At 50.4% G+C, this 27,959-nt stretch overlaps 5 protein-coding genes across 9 annotated transcripts in view; 1 reads left to right on the forward strand and 4 right to left on the reverse strand.

The window, feature by feature from the left end:
* Positions 1-1,262, forward strand: part of LUC7L (LUC7 like) — a 31,866-nt gene extending 30,604 nt beyond the window's left edge. For 4 of the 5 annotated variants that reach the window (XM_081298377.1, XM_081298380.1, XM_081298378.1 and 1 more), the window contains 2 exons: positions 186-353; positions 921-1,262. In XM_081298377.1, coding sequence (XP_081154503.1) covers positions 186-353; positions 921-1,062 — 310 coding nt within the window. In that variant the 3' untranslated portion in view covers positions 1,063-1,262. Of the gene's footprint in view, positions 1-185; positions 391-920 lie in introns of all 5 variants that reach the window. The other variant, XM_081298379.1, reaches the window with a different exon arrangement.
* A 4,158-nt stretch (positions 1,263-5,420) lies between these two features.
* On the reverse strand, positions 5,421-6,273 carry HBQ1 (hemoglobin subunit theta 1). Its single transcript, XM_081298676.1, has 3 exons — positions 6,017-6,273; positions 5,714-5,918; positions 5,421-5,608 (listed from the first exon to the last, which is right to left on the reverse strand). Exons 1-3 carry the CDS (start codon positions 6,109-6,111, stop codon positions 5,480-5,482), a joined length of 429 nt encoding a protein of 142 aa, XP_081154802.1. The 5' UTR covers positions 6,112-6,273; the 3' UTR covers positions 5,421-5,479.
* A 2,799-nt stretch (positions 6,274-9,072) lies between these two features.
* HBA1 (hemoglobin subunit alpha 1) lies at positions 9,073-9,926 on the reverse strand. The gene is made up of 3 exons (XM_081299514.1): positions 9,770-9,926; positions 9,439-9,643; positions 9,073-9,316 (listed from the first exon to the last, which is right to left on the reverse strand). The coding sequence occupies exons 1-3, from the start codon at positions 9,862-9,864 to the stop codon at positions 9,188-9,190; spliced, it is 429 nt and encodes a 142-aa protein (XP_081155640.1). The 5' UTR covers positions 9,865-9,926; the 3' UTR covers positions 9,073-9,187.
* A 4,411-nt stretch (positions 9,927-14,337) lies between these two features.
* LOC308651929 (hemoglobin subunit alpha-like) lies at positions 14,338-15,014 on the reverse strand (the record flags this gene model as incomplete). The annotated part of the gene is made up of 3 exons (XM_081299516.1): positions 14,920-15,014; positions 14,595-14,799; positions 14,338-14,466 (listed from the first exon to the last, which is right to left on the reverse strand). Exons 1-3 carry the CDS (start codon positions 15,009-15,011, stop codon positions 14,338-14,340), a joined length of 426 nt encoding a protein of 141 aa, XP_081155642.1. The 5' UTR covers positions 15,012-15,014.
* Positions 15,015-17,631: 2,617 nt separating this feature from the next.
* On the reverse strand, positions 17,632-19,121 carry LOC308651928 (hemoglobin subunit zeta). Its single transcript, XM_081299515.1, has 3 exons — positions 19,004-19,121; positions 17,913-18,117; positions 17,632-17,794 (listed from the first exon to the last, which is right to left on the reverse strand). Exons 1-3 carry the CDS (start codon positions 19,096-19,098, stop codon positions 17,666-17,668), a joined length of 429 nt encoding a protein of 142 aa, XP_081155641.1. The 5' UTR covers positions 19,099-19,121; the 3' UTR covers positions 17,632-17,665.
* Positions 19,122-27,959: the final 8,838 nt, after the last annotated feature.

Raw genomic sequence — 27,959 nt, forward strand, 5'->3', positions numbered from 1 at the left:
ACTCAGGGTGGGTCTGGCATCAGAGTAGCTCTTGGGAATATTTCAAACTTGAATTGCACATTTGTGAGATGACAGAAGGAAATATAAGTAAGGCCACAGTCAGAATCTGAGCCCAGAAGTGGGGTAGTCCTGGGCTGCTTGCTTTCTGAGCAATCTCAACCATCAGAGCCTTCGGTTTTTTTCAGGTCACGCTCCCGAGATCGGCGTCGGAGGCGGTCAAGATCTACCTCCCGAGAGCGAAGGAAGTCTTCCCGGTCCCGGTCCCGAGACAGACACCGGCGCCATCGCAGCCGTTCCCGCAGCCGCAGCCGGGGACATCGCCGGGCTTCCAGGGACCGGAGTGCGAAATACAAGTAACTACTCTGACTCCTTCAGTAGCTGCAACCAGGAGTGAGCCCCTTCTCTTTGTGTTCCCACGGTTTGCTGGGGTCTGTCAGTGGGCCCTTCCATAGCTGGTAGGGCTAGACTGGGCTAGTGGGGAGCCTGGCCAGTGGTGAGACTCAGGGTTTGAACGGGGGAGGACTGTGGAGCATGTCCCTCGTGGACTCCTAGGTGGAGTTACAGTACTCTGCACATAGTCATCCTGGACTCTAGGCACTGTCACTAGATACTAAACCCTCCTTAACTTCTGAAGTGGTTTTAAATTTTGGCCTTTTTCCCATTCTATTTTTATGTAGTGGGTTATATTTCATATGTATAATTTTGTTGTACTTCCTTATTAAAACTCTTATATGAATGTCAGTTTTTAGTGAGTACCTAATGTTCCCTGTATGGATGGTTAGGCATGAGATGGCAGCCCTCGGGGCTCCTGGGACCATGACCTTCCCATCCATTGAGGAAAGTCCACATTGTTGGTTTCTGAACAGCCACTGAGAAGCAGGGTGGCATCCTCCACTGAGCCTCTGGTTCCCCTTCCCTAGGTTCTCCAGAGAGCGTGCATCAAGAGAAGAGCCCTGGGAGTATGGGCGGAGTGAGCGTGGGGCTGTGGACTGGAGGCTGGAGAACTCCAACGGGAAGACTGCTTCACGGAGGTCAGAGGAGAAGGAGGCCGGCGAGATCTGAACCCGAGCTCTGATGTTCTCAATGAAAACATTCAGCACAGCCTAAGATTGCTCTTTATATTTGCTGTACACAACTCATCTTTTGTAGTTTGAATTTCTATTGTATGGAGCTAGCTGTGAGTTTCTAGGTCGTGCAGAGTTGCTCCTGTGTTCTGGGTTATGTTGTGTAGGAATAAATAAAACTGACCGGCTGCCTCCTTACTCTCCTCTGCTGAGGTGCTTTGCTGGGACCCTCCTCCACTCCAGGAGAGACAGGCCTGCTGCTTTCCCCACTTCAGAAGACTGCAACTTGCAGTCCAGCCACCTTTTGGCTTTTGGTGTCTGTTCCCAACTGAGCCAGGTATATGTGATTGTCCGTCCTTGTACTTAACACCCATCTTTGCTGGTCATCTCTAGCTCCTGTTACAGACTGGAAGGCAGGCAGGGAGCAGAGGGCACATTCCCCATCCATCTCTTCCGGAGCTGGCCTGTCAGATCCTAGGTCAGGCAAGGTGTCCTGCCATTCCCTATTTGAAGTTATGTAGGGCAAAGAAAAGCCCCTGGGTGGCACCCACCTGGCAGTCTTCAGAGGAGAGGGGTGTTATCTTTGGGTCACATTCCAGGGTGCTGCTTTGTGGTTCCTGCCTGGATGGGTTTTTGTGTTACCCCCTCATCTCTTTGCTGCTGCTGTCAGGATGGGTGCCTTAAGACCAAAGTGAAGGGTAACTGCTGACTGATTTGTGGACACTGGAGCGCCTTCCCCTTTTAATATTTCTGGGGGCCGTTTACATTTGTTTTAGAGGGAGCTTCTGTTCCCTCATTGTTAACACAGTTATTCATCTCTACTCTGTAGAGGTGCACATGTGGCAAAATAGCATCCAAAAGGCCACCAACATCCTGATGTGGCTGCTGGTCAGAGCAGTCTCCACAGAAAAGACTGGTGGGAAGGAAATCTATGGAATCCACTTGGGCTTGGTACTTTGTTCTATGTATGTGCCCTATGTAGGTTTCTGCACCAGCAGAAACCAGCAACTGGCCTGTAGGCAGGTCACAGGTGTCTAGGCTGAGTGTCCATTTACACCCTGTGTTCTCCTGGGGCTAAGACAGCCAGTCTGTCCACCCCCTGTCCCCCACCATTACCACTGTGACTGTTTTTTCCTTTTCTATATCTAGACATAAATTTCTCTGTGTGGACAAATAGCTGTGTTTTGCTTTGTTGTTTTGTCAGGGAGTAGGTTATGCCAACGAATGACCTATAGTACCCACACCTTAGCTCCTCTGATTGCAGCTGAGGAGCAAGGCCCCCTAGGGCTTCCACATCAGTGTCTCCAGTCCTCCTGTGGTGGCCTGAACTAGTGTAGCTCCCTGAGTAGATATCTTTTTTTTTTTTTTTTAAAGAGAGGGGGGAGAGAGAGAGAGAGAGAATTTTTAATATTTATTTTTTAGTTCTCGGCGGACACAACATCTTTGTTGGTATGTGGTGCTGAGGATCGAACCCGGGTCGCACGCATGCCAGGCGAGCACGCTACCGCTTGAGCCACATCCCCAGCCCCTGGGTAGATATCTTGTCACCTCCCTTTGCTGGGGAAGCCCTGTAGTCCTTTGTGCCCCTTTACAGTGGTCCAGGACAAATGGAACCCATGCACCAGGGCAGCCTTGATATCCCCAGCAACTTTGCTTCCCCGCCCGAGTCTCTGGTCTGCTGTAGCTGACCTACTTAAGTACCTTTTCACCCAGTATGGACCTTGCTTTCCGCAGCAATGCCTATACATTTCAGACACACTGTGGGTAGTGTCTGGGCCTGGGAGGCATGTCCCTGTCCTGTGAGGGAGCCTGCCCATCAGAAAGGCCTCCCAGGTAGAGTGATCATACCCAAGGGAACCCAGGCTGAGTTGGAACAAAAGGGGTCTCCCCAGTATACACATCCCTCATACCATGGGAATACATCAACAGCATGGATAGTGATTTTAGAGAAGTGAGGCAGAATGGCTCTACTTGCGGTGTTGTTGACTGCCACATCTGCCTCCTGTGCAGGGTCCCCTTGGGTGTAGCATGTCGACGGGAGTTGGTAAAAAGCCCTAGGTGAGTGGGTTAAGGGGATCCTATGAGGGGAAGGGAAAGGACAGAAGCTGAGGTCTCAGGTGCGTGGCTCAGCTGTACAAGCTGCATGTAACATGCAGACACAGGCTGCACAGTGGCTGTCTCCTAGAGGGGGTGGTTTTGTAAAAAATTATACTTTGTTGTTGTTCATATCATGGTTGAATCGAGACGTGCTTGACCATTGAGCCACATCCCCACCCTTTTTTATTTATTTTATTTTGAGACAGGATCTCACCAAATTACCTTGGGCCTCACTAAGTTGATGAGGCTGGCTTTGAACTTGGAATCCTCCTGCATCAGCCTCCGGATACTCTGGGATTATAGATGTACACCACTGGGCCCAGCTAAATACATTTTTAATTAATTTTTTAAAATTATCTTTTAGGGGGCTGGGGATATAGCTCAGTTGGTAGAGTGCTTGCCTAGCATGCACAAGACCCTGGGTTCAATCCCCAGCACCACACACACAAAAAATTTAGGGGGCTGGGGCTCAGCGGTAAAGCGCTCGCCTAGCATGTGTGAGGCCCTGGGTTCGATCCTCAGCACCACATAAAAATAAATAAAATAAAGGTATCATGTCCAATATGTTTTTTAGTTGTCGATGTATCTTTTTAAAATTTTTATTTATATGTAGTGCTGAGAATCGAACCAAGTTTCTCACACATGCTAGGCAAACACTACCACTGAGCCCAGCCCTTAATTAATTTTTTTTTGAAACAGCGTGTCTCACTGTGTTGCCTGCCTGGTCTTGAACTCAAGCCATCCATCTTCTCAGCCTCCTAAATGCCAGGACTAGACCACACCTGGCTAATTTTACTGTCCTTTTTTTTTTTTCTTTCCTTCCTATATTAGGATTCTTTAGAGAAACAAAGGGAGTAAGACATGTAGATGAGTAGTTATTATGCGGTATTGGCTCCTGCTGTCCCAGGACTGGAAGTCAGCTCTGCGGGGAAGGCCTGAGAACTATAAGCTCCACATCAAGGGCAGAAGATGGCTATCAGTGCCGAAGCAGAGAGCACTTCGCCTCCCTTCACTGTTTTGTTCTGTCCAGGCACTTAGTGGGTGGACGATGGCCCAGTGGCATTTAGCGGGGATCTGCAGTCTCCTGGTTCCTGGTTCCAATGCCAGTCTCTTCTGGGAACCCCACAATACCCTAGAAGTGCCTGTATACTGCCAGCCCAGGAAGGTTGATGACCAACAACACACCCTTCCTGTGTGTGGTCTGCTCTGTCCACTGATATTTTATTTTGGCACTGAGGATTGAACCCACTGAACTACATCCCCAGCCCTTTTTTTTTTTTTTTTTAAGAGGGGGGGGGAGAGAGAATTTTTAATATTTATTTTTTAGTTCTCGGCGGACACAACATCTTTGTTGGTATGTGGTGCTGAGGATCGAACCTGGGCCGCACGCATGCCAGGCGAGCGCGCTACCGCTTGAGCCACATCCCCAGCCCATCCCCAGCCCTTTTAAAAAATATTTAGAGACAGGTTCTTGCCGAGTTTGTAAGTGCCTTAGCCTCCTGAGCAGCAGGGCTTACAGACGTGTGCCACCACACCTGGCTGTCCCACTGTAATTTGAAGCTAGCATTCTTTTAAGTGCCTAGAAGGATCTGAAAGGCTGTCCACTGGCAACATGCATGGCTGCAGACCTGTTTGTGCCCATTGGTGGTAGGTCTTTGCCATGCGGGTGCTCTGGAATGTACCTTTGTCCTCTGCCAGGTCTGTTCCTGACTTGGGTAGCAGAAAGGGGCAGTAAATAGGGTAATTACTTCCCAAAGTTTCTGCAGTTACCATGGTTGATTTTATATGGAAAAATAAACCCTACCTTTCCTCTCTTTGGAGACTAGATGAAGGCATGATTCCAGTGTGGGCCCCCACACACACCTGACTGGGTGCTGGGGCTGGACTTGCCTCCTTCCACCTGGTCCAGAGTCAGGTAGCATCTGACTTTCACAAGCCTCCCCTCAAGAACTGACACCACCCCTGCACAGCTAGTGCCTCTGTTGGAGGTAGGGGTGGGGGCTGTGCCTGGTTTTCTCCTAGGCTGGGTTGGTGGGTGAGGGGTCATGCAGTGGGCACTAGCCCAGCGCCCCTGCAGCCGAGGAGTGTCAGGAGGGAGCCAGCAACGTGAGGAGCTGCTGCCGCCTCTGCAGCCCTTACCACTTGAGGGCTGTGAGACCCTATGCCTCAGACTCTCGCCCCCACTTTAAAAGGAGTCTTGCTCATCCATCCCTGTGTCTAAAGGACATACGTTCCAGGACGCGTTCTGGGGGACTTTATTCAAGGCGGGGTCTTCGGGAAAGGGAACTCCTGGAGGCCCCCAGATGACCCACCGGATTTCAGCGATACTTGGAGACCAACGTGGAGGTCACATGGCTCAGAAACTTGTCTAGTGAGGCCTGCATGGTGGGGCTGAAGTCTCCGGGATAGTGCCGGGCCAGGGTCACCAGCAGACAGTGGCACAGGAGCTGCGGGCAGATGGAGCTGTGCCTGGGCCCATCCATCATCCACACCCTTCCCTGGTGGGACCCCTCCCCCGGCGACGCTGGGTCCGGCCTGGCTTGCACGCTCACCTGGAAGTTGGCTGGGTCCACACGCAGCTTGTGTGCGTGCAGGTCGCTCAGAGAGGCCAAGGCGCCCGGCAGGTCGTCCAGCTGATCTACGGCAAGGGTCAGCGCGTCAGCCACCTTTTGGCCGTGGGCTTTAACTTGGGCGGAGCCGGGGCTCAGGTCCAAATGGGGGAAGTACGTTTTGGTGCCAGGGAAGGCCAGGAAGGTCCTGCGGGGAACGGAGGGTGGGTGTGCGTCTCCGAAGCGGGCCGAGCAGCGGGTAGGTGCGCGTCTCCGAAGCGGGCCGAGCAGCGGGTAGGTACGTACCTCTCCAGGGCTTCGGTCGTGTAGACGCCAACGTTGTCGCCCAGCTTTTTCCACAGCGCGCGCACCATCGCCCGGTCCTTGGCTGACAGCGCCATGCCGGCTCTCCAGCCAAGCGCTTTGCGCCCAGCCTGCGCCCGCGCCGGCGCCTTTGGAGGACTTCTCGTGGCCTCCAGGGGGCGCCTTGAGCGTTCGCGCTGACCTGTGGTCCCAGGTCTCAGAGGGTCTCCACTGTGCTCAGACTGCTACCCTCAGTCTCCCTGAACCCCGAGGCCCCATACGTTGAAGGGTTTGCTACATGGAAGGTAATGCCCAGATAACACTGAGTTTCAGCCTGTGTTTTGGCGTGTCCCCTACCTCCCGTATCTATTGGGACACCTTCCTCAGTCTGTCTACTAATTTATTGTATGAAATGAGGATATTGTATGAAATGCGGGTAAGTCGTTAGCTTTATCATGAGAATTAAATCGATAGCAAATGCCAAGTGCCTGGCTCATAGTAGATGTTCCTTTCAGAACAATGAACATTTATTAGGTCCCTGGTTTGTGTCCAAATAATAATTGTGAATATTCAGCATATTCTGCCAGATTCCATATCACACCTTTTTTCCCCCTAAATATTTTTTATTCGTTGATGTACCTTTATTTTTTATTTATTTATATGTGGTGCTGAGGATCAAACCCAGTGCCTCACACACACTAGACAAGTACTCTGCCACTGAGCTACAACCCCAACCCCAACACACATCACAACTTTTTAAATATTTTTAATGCATTACTGGGAATTGAGTTGAATTGAGGCTAGCCTGAGCAACTCAGCAAGTCTCTGTCTCAAAACAAAGAGTAAAAAGAGACAGGGAATGTAGCTCAATGGTAGAGAGCACTCCTAGATTCAATCTGAAGTCTCTCCCCTCCCCCCAAAATTAGATTCCACATAATTTACCATTAAATCTATCTTAACAGTGTATAATTCAGTGACATTTAGAACATTCACAGAATTGTGCAGCCATCACTAATGTCTGGTTTCAGAGCTTTTTCATCATGCTAAACAGAAACTCGGCCATTAGCAGTAACTGCCCAATCCCCTTCTTTTAGCTCCTGGTTACCACCAATCTGCTTCTTTCCCCACAGACCTGCTTATTCTGCTTATAGGCTGGCTGGCCTTCTCCCTCCCCTTCCTCTCCCTTCCTTGTTCTCCTCCTCCTCCTCCTTATTCAACACAATGGTGCTTTACCACTGAACTACATTCCCAGCCCTTATATTTTTTTATTTTGAAAATAAGTTACCCAGGTTGGCTTAGAACTTGTGATCCTTCTTCCTCAGCCTCCCAAATAACTGGAATTTATATATCATATTTTACATATCATATGATTTACATATCATAAATGAGATTATATGATATGTAGTCTTCAGGGTCTGGCTTCTTCCACTCAGCATAATGTTTTCATCACGATTTGTCCACATCCTGCAAATTTCATTTCTTTTTATGTCTGAATTTTAAGCCACATTTTGTATGCACATGTGTCCACTGATGTGCATTTGATGTGTTTCCACTGTAGCTGAGGCCTCCATGATAAAACAAAATATCAAAGATGGAGCTGTGCCTGGGCCCATCCATCATCCAGCGCAGTGGGGCATGCCTGTAATCCCAGCGGCTGGGGAGGCCAAGGCAGGAAGATCACGAGTTAAAAGCCAGCCTCAGCAAAAGCAAGGCGATAAGCAACTCAGACCCTGTCTCTAAATAAAAAATAGGACTGGAGATATGGCTCAGTGGTTGAGCACTCCTGAGCTCAAACCCCAGTACGAAAAACAAAAACAAAGATGGTTCCTACCTGGAACTCTACTGAGCCAAAGGGCATAGTAAGGATGAGTCTTGGGCTTAGGGCAGAAAGAACAGAGGGTTTTTGTTTGTTTGTTTGTTTGTTTTTGTTTTTGTTTTTTTTTTTTTTTTTAGTTGTAGATGGACATAATACCTTGATTTTATTTATTTTTATGTGGTGCTGAGGCTCAAACCCAGTGCCTTACACATGCTAGACAAGGGCTCTACCACTGAGCCACAATCGCAGCCCCATGAACAGTGTTTTTAAGTGGAGGGCTGGGGCCAGATGGCCCTCAAGCCTTCCCTCTGATACCCATGCCCTGGGCCTGCTCTGCTAGGAGGAAGTATGTGGGGTGGGTCAGCCAGGTCTCCCTAGCTCTGGATCTTCTTTCTACCGCTCCACTTGGACAGGAGCACCCAGTGACATGGGGCAGCTGAGTGAACATTGGGCTGGGCCCAGAGGTTGAGTCTCCTGACTTTCATGGCCCCAGGACTACAGTATTCATAGAATTGACATCCTGGGTTGATAGTTCCAGAAAATGGTATGGTATCTACAATTCCTGCTCACCCTTAAACTTATCAGAACTGTGTAGAGAATTTGGGGGTTTTAGGGAGACTGATCTCTGAAGGCAGAGGATTCAGTGTTACTCTGAGGAAGTGTGGCTTCCTCACCACCACCCTTCTCTGGGAGGGTCCCTGGGAGAGCTGGGCCAACTTCCCTCAACCCCATGTTAAGCAAGTGCTCTAAGCCTAACTCCCAGCCATTTTTGTTTATTTGTTTTGAGGCAGATTCTTGCTAAATTGCTCAGTCTGTCCTCCAACTTAGAGTCCTCCTGCACCCGCCTGCTGGATAGCTGGAATTATCAGTATGTGCCACATTGCCCAGCTTGCTGGGCCATTTGAGTGTAATTGTGTGTGCATGTGTGATAAAATGTGAAGAGGAGGAGCAAAGAGAGTAAGTATTGCAGCAAACGTGTGGAATCTTAAAGGCCCTGGAATGAAATGCTGGGAGGAACTACAGCACAGCTCTGCTGGGTAGAGGGGTGTCCAGCAAATCCTGGGCAGCCACCAGTACTGGTTCCAAATCCAGCTTCTTTCTGTCCCTCCCTCCTTTGACTTTTCTTGTCCTCTCCAGATAGAGGTCTTTGAATCAGGTAAATGATGTGTTCCCAAGAAGCCACCAGCCACCAACCCCCAACCTTGGGATCTAGGCGGACACAGAGAACCCAGGGCACACAGGCTGCCGCACATTCAGACTTTATTCAAAGACCAAGAGGTGCAGGTGCAAGGAGGGAAGGAGGAACTGGCCAGGAGGCCTGACAGGCATGGATGGGCATGGCCTGTGGGAGCTCCAACTTAACGGTATTTGGAGGTCAGCACGGTGCTCACAGAGGCCAAAAACTTGTCCAGGGAGGCATGCACAGCAGGGGTGAATTCGGCCGGGTGGTGAGCAGCCAGGGTCACCAGCAGGCAGTGGCTCAGGAGCTGTGGAGAGAGGAAGGGCCGTCAGTGGTACTGCCATCTGTGTTCCACCTAACTGTGGTTCTCTGCCCTGCCACATTGCCACCTGCGCCCTCCACCTGGCCTTTCCCGGCCCCAGCGCTCACCTTGAAGTTGACGGGGTCCACACGCAACTTGTGTGCGTGCAGATCGCTCAGAGCGGACAGGGCGCCAGGCAAGTCATCAACGTGGGCCGCGGCATTGGCCAGAGCATCAGCCACCTTCTTGCCATGGCCCTGGACCTGTGCGGAGCCGTGGCTCAGGTCAAAGTGGGGGAAGTAGGTCTTGGTGGTGGGGAAGGACAGGAACATCCTGCAAGGAAAAAACGGCGGGTGAGCGAAGTTGAGGAGGATGAGGGCATAACAGGTAGGGTGCCAGCCCGTCACTGGGACGGGTGTTGAACCCCAGGGACCGACCAGGGCAGAGAAGGGCGCTCACCTCTCCAGGGCCTCGGCACCATATTCAGCACCATGGCCGCCGATCTTCTCCCAGCAATCCTTGACGTTCTTCTTGTCAGCAGGAGAGAGCACCATGGTGATTTCTTTCTGAGTCCGTGTCAGAACCAGAAGCGTGCTGGACCAACAGAGCGCAGCGCTTTTATGGCCGGGGTGTTTGGGACCCGCCCAGCCCAGCCTCGCTTATTGGCTGGCACTGGGTGAGTGAGCAGCCAGGCCTGGCCAGCAGGGGGCAGACTGGCGCGTCCAGCCAGCTGGGCCTCACCCGCACTGGGACCAACGGGCATTCTTTCCCCCACTCCCCGCCGCCCTCTTGGAAGCCGCATGCTAGGCCCCAGCTGCCCGTGGGGGGTTCTTGCAGCGCACGAGTTCAGTGCCATTTCGGACGCCCGAGCATCCTAGCCGTAGGCTGGACTCCTGTGAGCACCGGCAACAGCCAGCCCACACCACCCACCCTGACATGACAGATGTGCCTCTCTTGAGCAGGATAAGAGGTGAATTGGGAAGCAAGAGAAGCTTTTCCCAGTCGGGACAGAGAGAGGTGCCCCCACAAAGGTGCCCTGCCCGCCATCCCTGCAACAGCCCTCAGCAGCCCCCTTTCCTTCCACAGACAGTCATTGCGTCTGACTGACAGGCACAAGGAAGGAAGATGCACCCATGCACGAAACTGGCAGCGCTTGAGTAGGGCGCACCAGGCTCCAGCTCCCTTAGCTGGTGGGGTGGCTGCAGCCCCAGGTCATGGACTCTCAGTGGGGGCTCTCCTTTGCCCAGCCCCTGGGCAGCTGGGCGAATGACAGCCTCTGCCCCACTGGACTAGTGGTTCTTCTTCACAGTGACAGCCCAGCTGTCCAGATGGTGCCAGACTTGCTTTAAGTGGGGTTAGAGTGATAAGCACAGGTGCAGGCTGAGCAAGACCTGAGCATCTGGCTCGTCCGGAACCTGCACTGTCATCTGGTCGTCACAGAAGTACGCGTCCACTTTCACACCTTGGGAAGGGCACTGAGGAAACCTAGTTTAGCCTGAGGGTCAGGGTAGGCTTCCTGGTGGAGGCTAGTCTGGAAGGTGGGCTTGGGAGGAGAAGGCAGAGGCTTGCCTCCAGGGGCAGGGAGAGGAGGTCCCTGTGGCTATGGAGCAGAGGTGGGGGAGCCGGTGGGGAGACTGGCTAGAGGCTTTAGACTGAAGACAGAGGGACCTCCCTGAAGCAGTGAGAGGGACTGGAGTGCCAGCAGGTGCTGCCCTCGTCCCTTTGCTGGTGACAAGTGATGGTCCCTTGGGCTTGTGGTGGATGGAGGGTACTGAGGAGCAAAGGGGATGTGAGTTCACCCATGTGTCTTGCCCTGGGTCTGGAGGAAGAACTTGTTCTGAAGTGGCCTGGGTGGTACCCTTCTGCCCACTGCTGTGCTAGTCCCTTCCCTAAAATCCTAGGTTCTTGTTCACAGTGACAGCCCAGCTGTTCAGATGGGACATCTCTAGCCATTTTTAGTTGTTATTCTGAGACAGGGTCCCCCTAACTTGCTGATGCTGGTTTCAAACTTGGGATTCTCCTGCCTCAACCTCCTAAGTAGCTGAGATTATAGATGGGTGCCACCAAGCCCAGCCCTACATGAGCCCTTTAAGACAAGTCTTAGTCTGTGGAACATATTTTAGCCAAAGACTGAACATATTCTCTCTGTGTCTCTCTCTTTGAGACAAGGTCTTTCTGTGTTGCCCAGGATGTTCACAAATCCCCAGCTCAAGCAATCCTCTGACTTCAGGTATCAGAGTAGCTGTCAGACTTGCATTCTTTTGCACATTTTGCATGTTTTATTTTTATTTATTTATTTGGCAGCACGGGGGATTGAACCCAGGTGCTCTACCACTGAGCTACATCCCATTTTATCTGTTCCTTTGAGATAGGGTCTCACTAAGTTGGCCAGGCTGGCCTCAAACTGTGATCCTCCTACCTCATCCTCCCAAGCAGCTGGGATTTACAGGTGTGTGCCTCCGCATGGGACCTGACTTGCATTCTTCATGTGGAAAGAGCCCTCGTGTGTAAATAAGAAAGAGGGCTGGGAGCCAGTTGTGGTGGCACATGCTTGTAGTCTCAGCTACTCAGGATGGAACTGAGATGGGAAGATCACTCGATCCCAGGAGTTTGAGAGCAGCCTCAGAAACACAGTGAGACCCCATCTCTCTTTTTTTAAAAAATTTTTTTAAGAGAGAATTTTTTAATATTTATTTTTTAGTATTTGGCGGACACAACATCTTTGTTTGTATGTGGTGCTGAGGATCGAACCCGGGCCGCACGCATGCCAGGCGAGCACGCTACCGCTTGAGCCACATCCCCAGCCCAAGACCCCATCTCATAACCGAAACAAACCATCAACAAAAACCCCGCCAAGCAGAAAGTAAAAGGTCTGGGATACAGCTCTGTGGTAGTTTGTGCTCAGCATGGGTGAGTCCCTGGGTCTGATTCCCAGTCCTGAGACAGAAAAAAAGATACCAGGCACCATGGGACATGTCTATAATCCTAGCTACCTTGAAGACTGAAGTAGGGAGATCACAAGTTAGAGGCCAGCCTGGGTCACTGAGTAAAAACCTGTTTCAAATTTTTTAAAAAGGCTGAGGATGTAGCTCCATGGCAGAGCACTCCTGAGTTCAATTCCCAGTATTGCAAAGAAAGAAAAAACTAGGGACTGGGATTGTGGCTCAGTGGTAGAGTGCTTGCCTAGCATGTGGAAGGCACTGGGTTCTATCCTCAGCACCACATTTTAAAAAAAATAATAAATGAATAAAATAAAGGTCTGTGTCCATGTACAAATGAAAAAATTTTTTAAACCCCAAAATAAAATAAAAATGACTTATGAGAACAGATGACAAAAAATATTTATAGAAAGTTAAGAGAAATGATCAGCAAACTGGAATGAAGCTGGGCTTTATGATGAATGTCTGCATTCCCAGATACTTGGGAGGCTGAGTCAGGAGCATCTCTTGAGCCCAGGAATTTAAGGCCATCCTGGCAAACTAGGACACCCCATTGAAAGAAAGAAAGGAAGGAAGAAAGAAGAGAAAAAAGAGAGAGAAAGAAAGAAAGAAAGAAAGAAAGAGAAAAAGAAAAAAGAGAGAGAAAGAGAGTGAGAAAGACAGAGAGAAAGAAAGGAAGGTACATGAGGGATCAGCCATACCAGTGTCCTCTTGGTACAGATGGAAGCCACCTAACTCAGTCCCCAGATGTTCACTTTGATTTCTATGAGGTAGGGAGACAGAGTAGAGGGTCTAGTTTCCTGCTTTGGATAATGCAAAAAAAGTATGTGTATATGTTGTGTGTGTGGCTGCGGCGGGAGGGGGGGCAGGGGTGTGTGTGAGAGAGAGAGAGAGAGAGAGAGAGGGAGAGAGAAAGCATTGATGGATGTCAGTTTATTCCTTAAGCATTTTCAAGGTTTGAATAAAAATGGGTTGGCTAAGAGGCAGAGGAGTGAATGGGAGAGAGGAAAAAGGGGACACCCCAGCGGTTCCGAGAGGCCCATGACCAGAATGTGGTGAATGGGGTCCTTGCTCTCCTTCGAGTTCCGCCCAGTGCAGTGTGAGCAGGCTCACTTTGGCGGTTGGCCTGAAGGCCCTGGGGCAGTGAAGCCAGGCATGGTGTTCAGGATCCCAGGGTGGAGCCTGAGATGCCGCATCTGGGCCAGGGGCATCCCTGACCGCAGCCAACAACAGGAGGGGCAGATCCTCAGGGAGATCCCCAGGATGGCTCAGTGCCTCAGGGCCAGAGAATTTGTGACAGTGAGCCAGGGTGTAGGGGGGCACAGGGCTGGGGACACCTGATCTGTCACTGTGCCTCAGGATTTGCAGGGAGGGAGCAACACTCTGCTCTGCCAGTAAGCTCCCCGAGGGCACCCTGTCTGCTCCAGCCAGCCCACCCTCTCCTTGCCTGACTGTGGACCTGCTCTCTGAGGGTCACTGTGACAGGGCAGCTGGGAACAGCACACTCACTTTAGCACACCTACCCTCTGGTGGGAGTCAGATTTTCCGGCACCTGCTTTTGCATCTGGAGCAGCCTATTTTTGTTTGCATGTGTGTTTTGAGACAAGGTCCTGCCATATTACTCACACTGGCCTCAAACTTGCAATACTCCTCCTGCCTCAGCCTCCAGAGTAACTTCCAGATTACAGGCATGTGCCATTGAGGCCAGCTCCTTAGGTTTTGGCCTAGGTTGTATGTTTAACAGGGATCGGTCAGTCCAGAAAAGGGTGTTGACTTTGGAGTCTCCTCCCCTGTCCCCTCTGAGGGACCCTGGGAGGTCTGGTGCTTTTCAGGACTGGGGCATGGTTCAGTGCCTTCTCTGGAGTAGGTCCAACTCAGCACCCCTCCCCTCCCCATAAGGGTCCTTGGTCCAAGATAAGTAGAACCACCCCAACCTTGGCATGCAGCAGACACAGAGAACCAGGGCACACAGGCTGCAAACCTGCTCAGACTTTATTCAAAGACCAAGAGGTGCAGGTGCCAGGAGGGGAGGAGTCCTGGCCGGATGGCAAGGCTGGCATGGATGGGTGTGGCCATCAAGTTTCTAGCTTAACGGTATTTGGAGGTCAGCACGGTGCTCACAGAGGTCAAGAACTTGTCCAGGGAGGCATGCACCGCAGGGTTGAATTCCTCTGGGTAGTTAGTGGCGAGGCTCACCAACAGGGAGTGGGTCAGGAGCTGTGGAGAGAGGAAGGGCCGTCCGTGGTGGTAGAGGCATCTGTGCTTCACCTAACGGTGATGTTCTCTGCCCTGCCACCTGCGCCCTCCACCTGTCCCACCTGTCCTGGCCCAGTGCCAGCACTCACCTTGAAGTTGACTGGGTCCACACGCAGCTTGTGCGCATGCAGATCGCTCAGGGAGGACAGGGCATTAGGCAGGTCGTCCATGTTGGCTGCAGCAAGGGCCAGAGCATCAGCCACCTTCTTGCCTTGCTGCTGGATCTGGGCAGAGCCAGGGCTCAGGTCAAAGTGGGCGAAGTAGGTCTTGGTGGTGGGGAAGGACATGAACATCCTGCAGTGAGAAAGTGGTGGGTGGGGGAAGTCAAGGAGGGTGGGGGCATAACAGGTAGGGTGCCAGCTGGTCACTGGGTGTTGTACCCGGGGACCTAGCAGGGCAGAGGAGAACACTCACCTGTCCAGTGCCTCCCAACCGTATGTGTCAAGCCTGCCAATCTTGTCCCAAACAGCCTTGACATTGGTCTTATCAGCAGGGGACAGCACCATGGTGATTTCTTTCTGAGTCCGTGTCAGAACCAGAAGCGTGCTGGACCAACAGAATGCAGTGCTTTTTATGGCCCGGGTGTTTGGGACCTGCCCAGCCTAGCTACGCTTATTGGCTGGCACCGGGTGAATGAGCAGCCAGGCCTGGCCAGCCGGGCCTCACCCACACAGGGACCTGCGGGTCAGAGGTTCTTTTCCCCACTCTCTGCCATCTCCTTGGCAGCAGCCTGCCAATTGGGGTGGGTGGTTGCTGGCATTTGCTGTGCATGAGCGCAATGCCATCTCAGATGTCCAAGCATCCTAGCCATGGGCTGGGCTCCCGTGAGCACTGGCAAAGGCTAGCCCATACCACCTCCCCTGATCCTAGGCTTTTCACAGGCTGGATGTGCATCATCTGAGCAGCATCCACACAGGGGTGAATTCTTCCAGGTGGTGAGTTGCCATGGTTACCAGCAGGCAGTGGTTCAGGAACTGTGGAGAAAGTGTCATTAGTGGTGGTAGAGACTGTGGCAGTGGTAGAGACTGAAGGCCACAGACATCTACATCCTGTGAACCATGAGTTCTCTGTCCTGTGACAAGGCTGGCTGTGGCTAGTGGTCACATTGAGGTTGACCAGATCCACACACAGCTGGTGGACATGCACATCCCTCAGATCACTTAGGGCCAACTCCAGGTCATCTATGTGGCCTGTGTGTTAGTCAGCATGCTGGCCACCGTCTCACCTAGGCCTTGACCTGGGCAGATCCAGAGGATAGATCAAATTGGAGGAAGCAGGTCTTGGTGGTGGGAGGATCCTTAGCAACCTGTGGGTTGAAGCAGCATGTGATTTGGGGTCAGAGAAGTGCAGCCAGCCAGTTAGGAGTTGGTGATGGGGCAGGCGTTGGACCTGAGGCTCGATGGGAGAAGGGTCCTCAATTCTCTAGGGTATGCACACCATGCTTGTACCATGGCTGCCAACCTTGTCCCAGACAGCTCTGAGTTGGCTTTGTCAGCAGGAGACAGTGCAATGTTGGGTTCTCTCTCTTTTTTTTTTTTTTTTTGTACTGAGGGTTGCACTCAGGGGCACTCAACCACTGAGCTACATCCCCAGCCCTATTTTGTATTTTTATTTAGAGACAGGGTCTTGCTAAGTTGCTTAGGACTTTGCTCAGTTGCTGAGTAGATTTTGCACTTGCGATCCTCTTGCCTCAGCCTCCCAAGCCATGTGGATTACAGGTGTGCCCTTCTATGCTCCGATAGAAGTCAGAGCTTTTATAGCCTAGTGAAGGGTCATGTCCCAGGGCTGAGTTCACTGGCTGGCAACCCCACTAGGAGGTGCCCATATGGGAGGGGCATAGGGGTGGGTGGGTCCTAGCTGTATTTCCATGCTACTTTAGAGACCTGGCTTTCTGCACTGCAACTTCACCCATCCTGTGATTCTTAGCATGAGTTCCTGAGACCCCTCCTAATCTCATAATGCACCCAGGTGTGGCCCAGACCCAGGGCACATTTGATGTACCTGTTTGCTGGGATGGGGAGGAGAAAGCAATCCTTTCCAGAATGGAATACCAGCTGCTTTCACACTAGACTTCCCCCGGGGCCTAGAGCTTTACCATGGTGGGTCAAGTCCTCCAAGTTCCCTTCTCTCCCTGGTCCTCGGCACTGACTTCTTGGGGGCCTAAACAGAGCCACAGCCAGGGCTCATCTTCCAGCATCCCTCTTCAGGCCTGGCACTGTGCTGCTTCACAAAGGGATCCTCAGCCTGGGAACCACTCTCATTCAGTGTTTGGAGTGCTTCAGGGTCCTGCTCCTCACCTCAGTCCCTGCTCTTTGACTGCAAAGGCTGGGACCCTAAGATTCTTGCCCTCCCTAAGTTGGCCAGGGAGTGTGGAGACCAGTCTTGGATGAGCACACACCTTGGAAAGGCAAGCTGCAGAGTTTGAAATGCAGTGCTGGGGTGTAGGGTGTTCATGAGCCTGCTGGGCATAGACCCTGCATTATGATCTCAAAAATTATATCAAAGATCTAGTGAATCCATCTTATTCATGAGGCTCAGAGAGCTCAGGCAAGTGCAAATCCCACAGCTTGTCAGTGTGAACCAGGTTCAAACCTGCACTGCCAAATTGTGGCCACTTCCACTCCTACCCCCATGCCATGAGATTCTCGGAGGGAGGGACTAAACTGGCACCCGGCAAAGTCTGCAGCAGAGGGAGCCTCCAGAAGGGAGAAGAGGAGACATAAAGGAACAGAGATGCCGATTCCTGGTTGGGAGAGGGAACAGCTTCAGGTGCACCGCAACCAGGGTATCCGGAGTTGGGACATCAGGAGTGCAGACCCGCACCCACCAGGCGAAGCAAAACCATAATCTCTTGGCAGTTTGGGAAGGCAGGGAGAGTCGCAAATGCAGGTGCGACCTGAGGAGACCACACGGGATGCTGTGCTCCCAGTGCTGGGGTGCTCTAGGCCAAGACCCTCCCCAAACCACCCTCGGAGTGTCCTCTAGGCAAGGATGACCCCAGTGTCGACCGCATTCCTAAGACGCCCCAACGCATCTCCCAGCATCTCCCCTCCTCCCCTCCAGTACTAAGAACGCAGGACCCAGGTTGTTCCATTCTCATCTAATTTATTGGGGGTTGCAGGAGGGCTCAGGGACAAGGGAGGGGTCCCGGCGGCGGTGCTCAACGGTATTTCTCAGTGAGGACGGAGGACAAGATAGACAGGAACTTGTCCCAGGAGGCGTGGGTCTCAGCAGTAAATTCGGCAGGGAAGTGCGCGGCCAGGGTAACCAGCAGACAGTGGGACAGGAGCTGCGGAGGCAAGTGAAGCTCTGGTTATGTAGGCGGGGCATGCCCTGTCCAGGCCCCCGCCCGCGCTTGGTCCCGCCCCCGTGGCCCGCCCAACCAGGACCCCAGACCACTTGCCCACCTTGAAGTTGACCGGGTCCACGCGCAGGATGTAGGCGTGCAGCTCACTCAGCTTGATCAGGGCGCTGGCGATGTTGTCGATGTTCTTGACCGCATCGCCGATGGCGGCCACCACCTTGGAGCCGTGCGCGCGCAGCTGTGATGACCCTGGGTGCAGGTCGAAGTGCGGGAAGTAGGTCTTGGTCTGCGGGAAGCTTGAGAACAGCCTGCAGAAAGGTCGGGGCCGTGAGCTGGGGAGGCGTCTGTTGCGCGGGGGTTGAAAAGACCAGAGACTGACCAGTACTTGCAGGGGATCAAATCAGGGGTGCCCCCCAAATCAAAACTCAGGAAAATCACATTTTAACGCAGTGTTTTGAGAAATTAATACAAAACCATCTACATTGCTGACACGGTGGCCCACGTCTGTCATCCCAGCGGCTCAGGAGGCTGAGGCAGGAGGATCACGAGTTCAAAGCCAGCCTCAGCAATTTAGGGAAGCCCTAAGCAATTTTATGAGACCCTGTCTCAAAATTATACATGAAAAGAGCTGGGGATGTGGCTCAGTGATTTAGTGTCCCTGGGTTCAATCCCCTGTGCCAAAAATAAAATAAAACAAAAGGTCGATATTGCTGATTTTTCCCATTGCCCAGGCTCCAGTGTGGCAAGACACTGCCTCTCCCTCAGTGTCCATCATTCATTCATTCATTCGTTCAACAGATATTTGAGCTGCTGAGGACTGAGACAGCTCTGACTTCAGCTCCCACCTCCTCTTCAACTGGCTGGCCCTAACCCCCTCCTCACTGCCACTCATCTACATCTTTGTCCTCCCTCTCCCTCTCCCTCTCCCCTCCCCTCCCCTCCCCTCCCCTCCCCTCCCCTCCTCTTCTCTCTCTCTCTTCTCTTTCTTTCTTTCCTTCTTTTCAGTGCTGGGGATTGCATGCTAGGCAAGCACTTTACCACTGAGTCATATCGCAGTTCACACTGTCTCCTATTGACACTCCTAGTGACCCTTCCTCAGGAACTCGTGCTACCCACCCTTTCTCACTGACCTCTCCTTACCACCTCTCCCTGGCCTCTGACCTGGTCACTCAGGCCACCCTGTATGGTACTCACCTCTCCAGAGTCTCAGTGCCAATGATCTCAGATTGCATGGAGATCTTGTCCCAAATGGACATGATGATGGCTCTTTCGCTCTTGGTCAGAGACATGGCAATGAGGGTCGGTGGCTGTGCTGGAGCTGGGTGCACTTGGGAGTAGCCTAGTGATGCTTACTCCCCAGGGTCCCCTTATATGCACAGAGTCAGGGGCCCAGTCTGGCTGGGCTATTGGTTGGGAGAGGGAAAGGGGTTCTGGGGGTGGAGTCTGTTATCAGAATGACAGTGGGCAGTCTGGGACTGATGGGGGTGAGGGGCTATCAACTCCTACCCCCTGCTGACCTTAGAGGGGGCGGTGGCCATAGTCTGACTCAGAATCTAGGAAAGATAGGGGCCCAGCCATCTCAGGAGCTCATCCTGCATTTGAAGTTCAGTCCCGTACTGTCCTTAACCACTTCAGAATTGCAAACTGGGGCCCAGAATGCACCACCATGATGCTTGTACTAGCCTCTTCCCCCTTTGTGTCTGGTTTCTGTTTCTTCTAAGAAAACAAGGATCCTGTTAACCCAGCAATGAGGGAAGCTGTTCTGGGTCTGTCTCAGGTGGAGAGTGTCTGTCTCAGGTAGCAAACAAAACCCATTCTCTGGCTGTCTTTAAAATGTAGAGACAGGGCTGGGGTAAAGTTCAGTGGGTAGCACATACTTAGCAAGATCCTGGGTTCAATCCCCAGCTCAGAAACTAAAGACAGATAGCCAATAAGTACATGAAAAGATGCTCAACATCATTAGTTATGAGGAACATGTAAACCAAAATCACAAAGACCACATCACACCTACTAGGATGATCATAATTGAAAAGGCAAGTGTTGGGCTCAGCTCAGTGGGAGAGCACCTGCATTGTGTGTGCAGGGCCCTGGGTTCCATCTGCAGCAAGCAGAAGATAAATACTTAAAAATCTTAAAAATGAAATAAGTTCTGGGCAGGATGTGAAGAAATTGGAATTCTTCCTGGCCTTTCTTACATTTCATACTGTCCCACCATCTCCTTGGAGGGTCCTACCTACCAGGGGTGTACCCAACCATGCATTCTCTTACATTTGCTTGTTAACTGTCCTGGCAAGTGCTGCTGACCACAGCTGGCCCAGGATGCTTACCTGGAATGTCTCAGCCTGGCAGCTGGACCCCCATGGGCATTGGGCCTATGTAAGGCTGCAGATGAGGCTTTACTCCTAGAGAGGAGGAAGATGCCAAGGTTTGATATGGAGTCTGATGGATAGATGGGCGGAGAGGACAGAATGAGTAAACTATACAGGGAGCTTCAGGTCAGCTGATGGAGATTCATGGAGCAGGGGAGACAAGTCTTGGGGGTAGGGGGGAAATTGGCTACATGAGGGACAGTCACAGAGAGTGCCCAGTGAGGTAACTGGAAGGGCCTCTCCACTGCAGTGTCTGAGGACTTGTGGCCAGAAGCACTACAGGGTTGCTCTTCTCCCTCACAGAGGAGGTAATGATGGCGGATTCCAGGATCCTGCTTCCAAGGCAGCCCTCTGTCCTGCGGATGATGGCTGCCAACTACACTGACCCCTCGGCCTCCTCTCACCCTCCTGGGAGCATGTGCCCCTTCCCATCCTGAGTTCTCACAAGGACAGGACTCCCCAGGAGGCTATTTGTTTCTGAAACTTCCAAATTCTTCAAAGCATCATGGGCAGGTTTCCTTTTCCTTTTCTTTTCATTGTGAATATAGCACATGACAGTTTAAGTTTAATGAAGCTCACCTTCAACCCCAGCACTCCCCAAGAGTGATCTCTACCTTCTGCTTTCCTTTCTCTGGAAAATGGACCAGGGAGCTCCACTGTTGAGTTATATCCCCAGACATTTTTTTATTTTGTTTTGTGACAGGGTCTCACCAAGTTGCCCAGGCTGGCTGCAAACTTGCAATCCTCCTGCCTCAGGCTCTCGAGCTGCTGGTATTATAGGTGTACTCCACTATGCCTGGCTTTAATAGCTTTTGAGCCACCCATATATGCATCTAAATCCTTCACCCATTTCTCTGTGTGTGTGTGTGTGTGTGTGTGTGTGTGTATGTATGTGTGTGTGCACACGCGCACTCATGTGCATGCGATGCTTTGGCCATCATAAATGAAATGAAACATTGTGCTCCCACTTTTTTGGTACTGGGGATTGAACCCAGGGTGCTTAACCACTGAGCCATATTCCCAGTCCTTTTTAATATTTTATTTAGAGACACGGTCTCGCTAAATTGCTTAGGGCCTTGCTAAGTTGCGGAGGCTGGCAATGAACTCCCAATCCTCCTGCCTCAGCCTCCCAACTTGCTGGGATTGCAGGTGTGTACCATCGCACCTGGTTATGTCCCCTTTTGTGTCTGTCCTTTCTTACCTACTAGCATCTGTGATATTTACCAGTCACAGGGTAGTGGTCTGTCTTCACTCCATTGTACTGTGAATGTGTCTTTGGGTTGCTTTCTTCATCCTTGCACATGTGGCCTGGTACCCAGGTTCTTTGGGGTGTGTGTGTAGGAATGGAGTTGCTTGGTTGTACCTCATGTCTTTTCAACTTTTGCAGACAGGGCCAGGTGTCTTCAGAGCAGCTGATGAGGAGACGTTCATAATAGCTGGAGTTCCGTTGGCTCTATGTTCTCAAGTGCCTGCCATGCCCTGATCTTCGCCTTTCTAGTGAGATACAGGGCTTGGCCTGTGATTTCCGTGCACAGTTTCCCGATGATCTATGAGACTGTGACTTGCTCCTGTGTCTCCTATTGTTGTCTTTCTTCTTTCCTGACAGGTCTGAGAGATGCCCATTTCTCTACTGTATTGCTGATCTTACTATTCCTCAGGAATTTTTAAAATGTTCTGGATAGGGCTGGGGATATATAGCTCAGTTGGTAGAGTGCTTTCCTTGCATGCATAAGGCCCTGGGTTCCATCCCCAGCACAACACACACACACACACACACACACACACACACACACACACACAAAATGTTCTGGATATAATTTGTCAGTTTTACTTGTTATTCTTCTCTGACTCTGTACCTTGCCTCCTCTCTGTCTCTGACTCTCTTTTTTTATTTTTTTGTAGTACTTGGGATTGAGTCCAGGTCTTCACCCATGCTAAGCAAATGCTGTATCACTGAGATACACTGTAAAGAAATCAAAAGGAGACAGGCTGGGGATATAGTTCAGTTGGTAGAGTGCTTGCCTTGCATGCACAAGGCCCTGGGTTCCATCCCAGCACCACAGAAAAACAAACAAAAAGAAAACAAAAAAAGGAGGCAGAGGCAAAGTGGCAGAATGGCAAAGTGGCAGAATGGCAGATGGCAGAATGGTCAGAAAGGCAGAAGGGCAGAATGGCCTCTTGCCCAAGCTGCCACCCTTATTTATATCAATAGGTTACATTAGGTCACTGGCATCAGTAGTACAATAGTGTTCATTGTGTCACTTTGGCAGGTTACAGAGTTAGCAACATTGTGCAGCTTATCCCTCAGTTACATACTATAGTTGCAACATGCAATGTTAGGAGCTTTGTGTACCTCTCAAAAAGTCCATTGTTCAAGTTACTGTTATGTGGACAGGTTAGGTGCAGTGGAGCTTGGTGAAACATTGTGATTGCCTAATGAGAGAGTTTCTTTAATTCCCAGAAGCTGAGTGCCTGAGATCAAGGTGTAGGCTGATAAGACTCTAGCATGGAGCCTCCTTATGCAGGGCATTGCCACAGCAGCTAAGTATTCTGTGCCATTGCCCAGAAACTTTCTTAGCAGCTAAGCATGCCACAGCCATGAAGTCATCATGATGCATTTATCTATCTATTGATGAACATTCAGGTTGTTTCCAACGTTGGGCTACTGCACGTAGAAGAATATGACATCTTTAAACAGGTAAGAGAATCACTAATTTATTTATTTATTTATTTTTTTATTGGTTGTTCACAACATTACAAAGCTCTTGACATATCGAATTTCATACATTAGATTCAAGTGGATTATGAACTCCCAATTTTTACTCCAAATGCAGATTGCAGAATCACGTCGGTTACACATCCACAATTTTACATAATGCCCTATTAGTAACTGTTGTATTCTGATACCTTTCCTATCCTCTACTATCCCCCCTCCCCTTCCCTCCCATCTTCTCTCTCTACCCTATCTACTGTAATTCATTTCTCTCCTTGTTTATTTTCCCATTCCCCTCACAACCTCTTATATGTAATTTTGTATAGCAATGAGGGTCTCCCTTCATTTCCATGCAATTTCCCTTTTCTCTCCCTTTCCCTCCCATCTCATGTCTCTGTTTAATGTTGATCATTTCTTCCTGCTCTTCCTCCCTGCTCTGTTCATAGTTGCTCTCATTATATCAAAGAAGACATTTGGTATTTTTTTTAGGGATTGGCTAGCTTCACTAAGCATAATCTGCTCTAGTGCCATCCATTTCCCTGCAAATTCCATGATTTTGTCATTTTTTAGTGCTGCGTAATACTCCATGGTGTATAAATGCCACATTTTTTTTTTATCCATTCATCTATTGAAGGGCATCTGGGTTGGTTCCACAGTCTAGCTATTGTGAATTGTGCTGCTATGAACATCGATGTGGCTGTATCCCTGTAGTACGCTCTTTTAAGGTCTTCAGGGAATAGTCCGAGAAGGGCAATAGCTGGGTCAAATGGTGGTTCCATTCCCAGCTTTCCCAGGAATCTCCATACTGCTTTCCAAATTGGCCGCACCAATTTGCAGTCCCACCAGCAGAGAATCACTAATTTAATTAGTGCCATTAAAGGTGTAGGCTGATAAGACTCTAGCATGGAGACAGGGACTTGTAGACCACATTGTATCTCAGAGCCTTTTCTTGAGGTCTTGTGTCTGAGGTGACAGTTCATTCTGGATGGATAGTGGAATCACCAAACTCTCTTCACACTGGGCCCTGGACCTTCATCAAAGACCGCGATACCAAACATAGAACCCTTACAATACACACAGCTCCACCTCTGCTCTCTTATACTGATTATGGTTGAACACATTTGTGATATTAGTGCCATTAAATTAGTGATTCTCTTATCCTGTTTAAAGATGTTATATTCTTCTATGTGCAGTAGCCCAAAGTTGGAAACAACCTGAATGTTCATCAATGGACAAATAGATAAATGCATCATGGTAATGATATTTCTATAAAATGAGATATTGTTCAGCTATAAAAATGAAGTATTGATAAGATGCTACAACATGGATGAAACTTGTCATGTATGGTGGTGCATGCCTGTAATCCCAGTGGCTTAAGAGGCTGAGGCAGGAGGATCATGAGTTCAAAGCCAGCCTCAGCAACTTATCAAGGTTCTAAGCAAGACCTTGTCTCAAAACAAATTAAAAATAAAAAGGGCTGGGGATATAGCTCAGTAATAAGTGTTCCTGGTTTAAATCCCCAGCCCCAAAATAAACCACATGCATACAAAAACAAACAAACAAAAGCAAATCCTACATGGATGAAACTTGAGCCAGACACATGCAACTACACATCATATGATTCTTTGTGTATGAAGCCCAGAACAGGCAAATCCACGGAGGGTAGATGAGTACTTCTCAGGGCAGGGGAAGGGGATGGAGAGCCAGTGCTTAGTGCAGGGGATTCCCTTTGGGCATTGAAAACCTAAACTATAACTAGAAGATGGTTCATAATACTGTGAATATGCTAAGTGCCACTGAATTGTTCAGCTTTAAAATGGTTGAACAAATGCCAAATGCCCAGGAGACAGGGACTTGTAGACCATATTGAATCTCAGAGCCTTTTCTTGAGGTCTTGTGTCTGAGGTGATAGTTCATTCTGGATGGATGGTGGAGTCACCAAACTTTCTTCACATTGGGCCCTGGACCTTCACAACCACTCTGTGAGGGAGGGTTTTATTTTATTATCATTTAATTTTAAAGATAAGGAATTAGAGGCTCAGGGAAACTATGAAACATGTGCAGGGTTTCAACAGAGGAGGGAACTGGCCTAGTAGTTTGATTTGCCTAGGATGTTGGCTGGGCTGGGCCAGCCTTGGTTTCCTGTGGTGGGAGGAACTGGAGTCTCTGCAGTGAGTCCAGGATGATGGGACCTAAGGTCTGTGGGCAGAATTCCAAGCTCCAGGCACATTCTGAGCTGGGGTCAAGCTCAGATGGGCATTTGACCACTCAGTCAAAGCCCAGGATGGAGATCTCTAGACTAGTGTCTGAGAATGCAACCCGGGGACCCTGAGCCCAGCTCCACTGTTTTAACCTTCATGTTGGGGGTTATAGTCAGCATTAGGAAGGGCCATCTGTCACTGCAGGAGCTCAGGACATGGTACAGAATTTAACATTATTCTTGCCACTGTTGAGCTCTTCTCTGGTGGGGTAGGAACACCACAGTGGAAAAGACTGTAGCAGATATGCCTGTCTGCCCCACCTATCCCTCTGGCAACCCAAGTGTAAAGACTGATAAGGCCCAGCTTCTAAGTGGCCTCCTACCCCACCCCAGGGGTACCCAGGCTAGGAGGAAGGTTGGGGGTTTCAGTTTCCAAAAGTCCACTTCTTTCTGGTTTCTTTCATTGAAGCAGGTTATCAAAACTATTTAAATTTAAAATAAGGAAGACTTCTAGAGGTGTCTGTCCTTAGCAGAGAAGACTCTGAGGGTGTACCCTACTGCACGCAGAGACCGGCCCTGCAGTTTCTTATCCAGGAAACAATGTGAGAGCTTAGAGTAAGGACTGCATTTCAAAATCATTTACTCCAAACCTTTGCTGGTAGAGGAGCTACAGTCCAAATTGGGGGTCCCTGCCCCTCAAGCCAGGGCACTGTCCTGAGCTGTGACTGTTTTTTTTTTTAAAGAGTGAGAGAGAGGGAGAGAGAGAATTTTAATATTTATTTTTTAGTATTTGGCGGACACAACATCTTCGTTTGTATGTGGTGCTGAGGATCGAACCCGGGCCACACGCATGCCAGGCGAGCGCGCTACCGCTTCAGCCACATCCCCAGCCCTGTTTTTTTTTTTTTTTTTTTTTTTTTTAAGAGAGAGTGAGAGAGAGAGAGAGAGAGAGAGAGAGAGAGAGAATTTTTTTTAATATTTATTTTTTAGTATTTGGCGGACACAACATCTTTGTTTGTATGCGGTGCTGAGGATCGAACCCCAGGCCGCACGCATGCCAGGCAAGCGCGCTACCGCTTGAGCCACATCCCCAGCCTTGAGCTGTGACTGTTATGCCAGATTCATGGGACCCCAATAGACCTCCAGGAGCCGAATCCGATGCAATCACACAAGAGTCTTTATTGCAAGCTCGAGCCTGGACTCACAACCGTTCCGGACGCAGCAGTCCCAGGGATTGAGTCCCAGTCCTTTGTTCAGTGAGGATTTATAGGTTTTTGGGGATACTCTATGTGTCACAACATCACACAGCAAATCATTCCATACCTCGGGAAAGTCAAACAACAACTCTTAACATTGACTAGCACATTCACTGGCGGGAACAAGTTTGGTAGGGGTGATTGGTTAGTACAAGAGGGGAATTCCTTTGAACTGATTGGTTTAGGCCACAAGGGGTGTACATGCTAAACTACATGGTTTCCCAACATGTTATCAACCACCATAAACTACTTGGGGGTCATCTGGCATCCCAGGTATTTTCCCTGTCTCATGCTGATTGGAGGTTGCTAGGGGGTTGCTATGGGTCCTCACTAGCCTGAGTCAGGGACGCCTGACGCCTCAGACCTCTCCTGTTATTTACAGACAACTCAGCAGGGTGGGTATGTGCTTAGGAGTGCTCTGTGGGTTTTTCCAAGGACAAGGGTCAAGCCACCTTCCTTGGACAAGCTTTGCTCTGAGGTAGAGGCTGGTTTCTCAAAAATGGAGTCACATTAGTTTCTCATGACGTCTCTAACAGCTGATGAGGTACATGAGCGTGGGGCTGGCGAGGCTGCCAGGGAGGTGCTGGCACCCTCCAACAAGCACCATGGGTCCTGTACTGAGCCCTGGGAGGCAGCCTGGGAGGGTGCACTCTAGACTTCTGTGGGATGGGAGCTCATGATCTTCTTGCATTTGGCACCAATGCCAGTATCTTTGCCATTTACTAGTCTGAAGTAAACCATCCACAGTGCTGTGAAGGTTGAGGCAGGAAGTAGGCCCTGAGAGGATAACTGGGGGAATGATGGCCTCCTCTATGTCTGGCCCTCTCCCTAGTCCAGAGATTGCTGGGCTGGAGCCCCAAGGGTCTGTCCAATGAGCAGCACCACCAGGGAAATCAGAGGAGGGAGCCCTGAGCCATAGTCTTACCACATGGCAAAAAGCCCCTATGACCACAACTGGCCATCATCCCAGGCACAGGCCTCCTGCTCCTGCACCCTCCTTTCCATTCCAGGGACTTTGGGGACAACCGTGGGAGAACCTCAGGCCTCCTTTTACACCAAGACCTGAGATAGGATAAGGCTGTGCTAAGAACTCATTCACACCATCAGAGGACAAAACCCCCAAGAAAAAGAAGGCAGTGCTCGCCAGTGGCAAATAACCAGCTGGTACCATTTTCTCTCTCAGTGATAACCAAAGAAAGACACTATTTTCCTTTTTGTAAATTTCAGAAAAAAACTAAAAATGCATTTTTTGGTACGGGGATTGAACTTAGGAGTGCTCAACTACTGAACCACCATCCCCATCCCAATTTTGTATTTTATTTAGAGATAGGGTCTTACTGAGTTGCTTAGTGCCTCGCTTTTGTTGAGGCTGGCTTTGAACTCATGATCCTCCTGCCTCAGCCTCCCAAGCCACTGGGATTACAGGTGTGTGCCACCGCCCTGGCTGCTTATTGTTATTTTTTGAGACAGGGTTTGGATATGCTGCCCAGACTGGACCCAAACTCCCGGACTCCAGCAGTCCCGCGTGGGTCTCCCCAGGAGCTGGGGCTACAGGTGTTCACTACTGTTCCTGGGTAATTTCTCTTTCTGCCAAAGAGATGCGTTAGTTTTC

Source organism: Spermophilus citellus, assembly GCF_964194105.1.
Source record: "Spermophilus citellus genome assembly, chromosome: 6".
In the NCBI taxonomy this organism is placed as follows: Eukaryota; Metazoa; Chordata; class Mammalia; order Rodentia; family Sciuridae; genus Spermophilus; species Spermophilus citellus.